The following is a 6,000-nucleotide window of genomic DNA, read 5'->3' on the forward strand; positions in this document are numbered from 1 at the left end:
AGCACATCATGGTTCAGAACCCAAACACCCGCATTCAGGCCTTGTTCATATTGCATTTCGTCGGCGTTGGCCGGTTTTTTGAAGCGTTTTTTTTTTCCGATTCCTGGCGATTACCTGCACCCTGTTTTTTTTTTTAAACAGCTTTTCTAAGCGGTTTTGCCGAGCGATTGCGGTTTTTGACTTCCTGACGTCAGTCCGGAAGTGACCTCTTTGATCCGAAAAAGAATGAATACAATGGGCTTGATTCACTAACCGGCGCTAAGTGTTAGCACTGGTGTGAAAAGCCATTTTTTGCCCCTAGTGCGCGCATTAATGCACCGCTTCGGGGGCACCCGATGCGCCGTTATCGTCGCACCGGGTGCGACGTTTAAGGGGCAGCAGGTGTGACGTTATCGTCACACCGCGCACTAATATAGGCGCACCCGCGATGCGCGCACAGTGAGCAGGACTGAGACTTATGTGTGGGCGCAAACTACTTAGTGCCATAGTTTGTGCCCACTAAGTGATAGGGCTCACTTAGCTTAGCGCCGGTTAGTGAATCAAACCCAATGTATTTATTCTTAAAAACACGAACGCAATCACTGCACAAAGCCATTTTGTGAGCGTTTGCGTTTTTCCTATACCTTCCATTGAAGCAAAATCGTCTCAGAAATGGCTCAGGCACCGCTTTTCTGACCTGAACGCGGATGGAACGCTCCAATCTGAACTACACCATAGAGAAACCTGCTGTAACCGCTTTCAGGGCGTTTTTGAAATAGACGCCCGCACTTAAAATTGGCCAAAAACACCTCTAGTGTGAATGAAGTACTAACAGGGTATACTGTAGAATTAATTGCTTCTTCTGGTGCCAGGTCTACTTAAAGCGGACCTGAACTCAGGACTTCCTCTCTGCTCTTAAGGATAAGCAACAGCATAATAACCTTTAAAGAAAAACATTTGTTACAGCTGATACAAATCCTGCAATAGTGCTACAGTGTGTCTACTTCCTGGGGTACACAGTAACTATCTTTTTTTTTTTTTGGGGGGGGGGGGGGGCTTCCTAATCAGGGTAGTAAGGAAATCACTGTGCAGCCATAAGGTAGGTATATTGTGCACATTTCCTAAATTCGAACCAACTGAACCATGTCTTCCAAACTTGCTCCTACCTCCCCTGCATAGTTGTGGTGTATTTTTTGGATGAATGTCTTCCGCCCTATACCAGTGATAGCTAACCTTGGCGCACCAGCTGTGACAAAACTACACATCCCATCATGCCTCTGCCTCCCGAGTTATGCTTAGAGCTGTCAGAGTATTGCAATGTCTCATGGGACTTGTAGTTCCACCACAGCTGAAGTGCCAAGCTTAGCCATCACTGCCCTATACTGTCAGGAGAGTCGTTTAATCTCTAGGAGGTTCCTGTGGGCATGAGGTTACTGGTTCCTTATCACAGGTTGATATGCTCAGTCCATTCTCAGGCAGCACTGGTCAGCCCCCCGCTAATGTATCTATTGACTTGTTTTTGACTCATCCTACATGGAATGTTTTCTACTTACTGGTCTTTTGCCTCTTACTGTAAATTTTTTGAAAACGAAAATAAAATAATCTTAAAAAAAAAAGGTCACTTCCTGCTAGTTGAACTGTTTTTATTTCTATGGGGCAAGAGGAACTATTATTTCACTGCCGATGAGCTGGAAACACCTGGCAAGGAGAGTAGATCAGATCCTGGAGGCCCTCAACTTCTTTGGAGATGGACAGATGTCCCAATGAACGTTCTTCCTATTAAACCTCTGTCTGTATTTGGCCTTGCTACATTGGATGAAGAAAATCTACAACAAACTAATTGTAAATTAATTCTTAAAAATAAGAATTAAGGCAGCCATACACTGGTGGATTGCCACCAGATCGACCAACAGATAGATCCCTCTCTGATCCAGTCTGATCAAAGAGGGATCTAATGGCTGCCATACACTGCACACAGATTTGAATCAATTTCAGCATGAAATCGATTCACAACCTGTGGAGCTGCCGCCTGCTCCCCGCCACCCCAGGTCACTCCTGCTCCCCAGGCCAGCAGCAATAATATCACCTGTCCGGCTGGCGCGAGTCCCAGAGATCTGTTCAGTCTCACTCACTTCGGCGTCTTACATGTCCTCTTTTAGTGAAGAGGACATGGAGAAGAAGGCCGGCCGGGGTAATGTCAGATTGTGCTGCCCGGAAGCTCCCTCCACACTGAGTAGCACGCATGCTCAATGTGAAGTAAATGATGCTGCTGGTGGTAAAATACTAAATATCTCTGCTTCCACACATCCTATACTCCCCAAATTTTCAGGGTAGGGAGGGGACCCCCCTAACGACCCCTATGCCAAATTGCAGCCCCCGAGCCCCGCTGGTTCAGGAGATAGATTACAGAAACCTATCTCGGGAACCAGTGGGTCTCGGGGGCTGCAATTTGGCATAGAGGACGTTCTGGGGGTTCCCTCCCTACCCTGGGGAGTGTAAGAGGTGTGGGAGTGGAAATATTTAGTATTTTACCACCAGCAGCATCATTCAATAGGAAATGTGGCCGCACAGTCTCCTACTGCGCATGCGGGGCAGCGCGAATCAACAGGCAGCGTAATCAGACACAACACCGGCCGGTGTAATGTCGGATTGCGCTGCCCGGAAGCTCCCTTCTACACTGAGTAGCATGCATGCTCAGTGTGAAGTAAATGATGCTGCTGGTGGTAAAATACTAAATATCTCTGCTTCCACACATTATACACTCCTCAAATTTTCAGGGTAGGGAGGGGACCCCCCCAACGACCTCTATGCCAAATTGCAGCCCCCGAGCCCCACTGGTTCCCGAGATAGGTTTCTGTAATCTATCTCCTGAACCAGTGGGGCTCGGGGGCTGCAATTTGGCATAGAGGTCGTTGGGGGGGTCCCCTCCCTACCCTGAAAATTTGGGGAGTGTAGGATGTGAGGAAGCGGAGATATTTAGTATTTTACCACCAGCAGCATAATTAAATAGGAAATGTGACCGCACAGTCTCCTACTGCGCATGCGGGGCAGCGGAGATATTTAGTATTTTACCACCAGCAGCATAATTAAATAGGAAATGTGACCGCACAGTCTCCTACTGCGGGGAAGCGGAGATATTTAGTATTTTACCACCAGCAGCATAATTAAATAGGAAATGTGACCGCACAGTCTCCTACTGCGGGGAAGCAGAGATATTTAGTATTTTACCACCAGCAGCATCATTAAATAGGAACTGTGGCCGCACAGTCTCCTACTGCGCATGCGGGGCAGCGCAAATTAACAGGCAGCGCAATCAGACACAAGACCGGAAGAAGTGAGACTGAACAGATCCTTGGGACTTGCGTCAGCCGGACAGGTGGTATCGCTGCCGCTATGCTGCGTCGGTCGTCGCTGAATTGAACGCCGCTAGCGATGTTGGATGGTAATCGGACGATCGCTCAGCGTTTGCGTTATCGATTTCACAGCAGATTCGATCACAGTGATCGAATCTGCTGTATATCAGCGGGAATTCGAGTTAGTATATGAGTACCTTTAGAACTGCTTACCAGAATGTTCCCATTGGCTTCAAAGAGAGAATGCAGAGCGTATTCCAGATTGGTTCCTCCTCCGGGCAAAACACTGGAGCAAGACATGCTGAGGAATACCTCCACTGCGGAGAGACGGGGAGAGTTTATCACAGGGCAGCACAATATGAAATAGTAATAATAACAATACCAACATTTGTATAGTGCTTTTCTTCTGTCAGAGAATAGTGCTAGAGCTGCAGCCACTAAGGGCATGCTCAATAGGCAGTAGCAGTGTTAAAGGACATCTGAAGTGAGAGGTATATGGAGGCTGCCATATTTATGTCCTTTTAAACAATACCAGTTGCCTGGCAGCACTTCTGATCTATTTGCCTGCAGTAGTGTCTGAATCACAACAGAAACAGCATGTAGCTAATCGTATCAGATCTGACAATAATGTCAGAAACACCTGATCTGCTGCATGCTTGTTCAGGGGCTATGGCTAAAAGTATTAGAGGCAGAGGATCAGCAGGACAGCCAGGCAACTGGTATTGCTTAAAGGGACACTTAAGTCAAACAAAAAAAATGAGTTTTACTCACCTGGGGCCTCCAATAGCCCGCTGCAGCTGTCCTTTGCCCTCGCCATCTCCCTCCGATCCTCCTGGCCCCGCCGGCAGCCACTTCCTGTTTCGGTGACAGGAGCTGACAGGCTGGGGACGCGAGTGATTCTTCGCATTCCTGGCCACAATAGCGCCATCTATGCTGCTATAGCATATATCATAATACCATATAGCAGCATAGAGGGTGCTAATGTGTCTGGGAACGCGAAGAATCACTCGCGTCCCCAGCCTGTCAGCTCCTGTCACCGAAACAGGAAGTGGCTACTGGCGGGGCCAGAAGGATCGGTGGGAGACGGCGAGGGCACCGGACAGCTGAAGGGGGCTATTGGAAGCCCTAGGTGAGTAAAACTCATTTTTTTTGTTTGACTTAAGTGTCCCTTTAAAAGGGAATAAATATGGCAGCCTCCATACCCCTCTCACTTCAGGTTTCCTTTAAGGAGTCTTTCTCACTGAATAGGTGCTGGCTTGCTGAATAGGAACAGCAGAGATTTGATACCCTGGTCTCCTGGTCAGCGGAGTTGTCTGGTACTGAATGGAACTGTCTACATACAAAGTGGTGGTGGCTCCATAGTGTACTGACGGGATATCCAAAGTGATTAATTAAAAGTAGTCTTCTTCAAACCCATGGAAGTCACACGTGTCCCTCGCCGCAGCTCCGGTCGTCTTATCGGGAGTGTACTGCGCCTGTGCAATACTACTGAGCATGGTAAAGTACATTCCAATTGACGTTGGTGTATCCGCAGGCGCATGCCCGCAAATCCACAGAAGACACTAACCAATCAGGGGTCAGTGATATGTTAGAGGCTGCCAGCGGGACTGGAGCTGTGGTGAGGGACACACGTGACTTCTAGGGGCTGAAAGAAGCCCCACCCCAGGTAAGTAAAACTACATTTAATTTATCGACTCGGATATCCAATTAGTATATTACGGAGCCACCACCACTTTGTATGTAGACAGTTCCATTCAGTACCAGACAACTCCTATAACTCACCTTAAAGAGGATCTGTAACGTCAAAAGATCCCCTGGGGGGTACTCACCTCGGGTGGGGGAAGCCTCCGGATCCTAATGAGGCTTCCCACACCGTCCTCCGTCCCTCAGGGGTCTCGCTGCAGCCCTCCGTGAAAGATGACGTCAATATTTACCTTCCCGGCTCCTGCGCAGGCGCTCTGACGGCTGTCGGCTCCGAACTACACGGATATACGCGATCGCTGTCGGGTCTGCTCTACTGCGCAGGCGCAAGTTTCCGGCGCCTGCGCAGTAGAGCGGACCCGACTGAGATCGGGTATTTCCGTGTAGTTCGGAGCCGAAAGCAGCCACAGCGCCCCCGCTGGAGCCAGCAAAGGTAAATATTGAACTGACAGTCGGCTTTGTCGCCAGCTGTTCGGAGGGCTGCAGCGAGACCCCCGTGGGACAGAGGACGGCGTGGGAAGCCTCATTAGGATCCGGAGGCTTCCCCCACCCGAGGTGAGTACCCCCAGGGGATCTTTTTCATGTTACAGAGTCTCTTTAAATCCCTGCTGTATTCACACGTAAGTGCAAAGCCACACCCATAATGTATGACGTCAGAATAATATCTGAATAATTAAATGCTTCTTAAACACCCTTAGAAGCCAGGTGTACATCCAGCTAACTTATAGCTTATCAGGCATAAAATCCAACTTGTAGGCTACGGTTTCTGGCTCTTTTGGCCTTCATCAGTGCAAGGTCTGGACTGGATATGGCTCTATAGGTAGGACTTCTAGGAGAGTTGTTAAAGTGGCCACATTTGATACAATTTTTTTATTACGGTCATGATAAAAGTTTTTATATTTTTTTTTTTCAATTCGAGAAATGCAATTCATTTTTCTCTTTGATTGTAATATTTGAACAATCTGAC

At 48.2% G+C, this 6,000-nt stretch overlaps 1 protein-coding gene across 5 annotated transcripts in view; it reads right to left on the reverse strand.

Moving 5' to 3' along the window:
- Positions 1 to 6,000, reverse strand: part of TRERF1 (transcriptional regulating factor 1) — a 211,510-nt gene that overhangs the window by 38,306 nt on the left and 167,204 nt on the right. For all 5 annotated transcript variants that reach the window (XM_068232983.1, XM_068232984.1, XM_068232980.1 and 2 more), the window contains one exon: positions 3,546 to 3,649. In XM_068232983.1, coding sequence (XP_068089084.1) covers positions 3,546 to 3,649 — 104 coding nt within the window. The remainder of the gene's footprint in view (positions 1 to 3,545; positions 3,650 to 6,000) is intronic.

Source organism: Hyperolius riggenbachi, chromosome 4, assembly GCF_040937935.1.
Source record: "Hyperolius riggenbachi isolate aHypRig1 chromosome 4, aHypRig1.pri, whole genome shotgun sequence".
NCBI classification, from domain to species: domain Eukaryota; kingdom Metazoa; phylum Chordata; class Amphibia; order Anura; family Hyperoliidae; genus Hyperolius; species Hyperolius riggenbachi.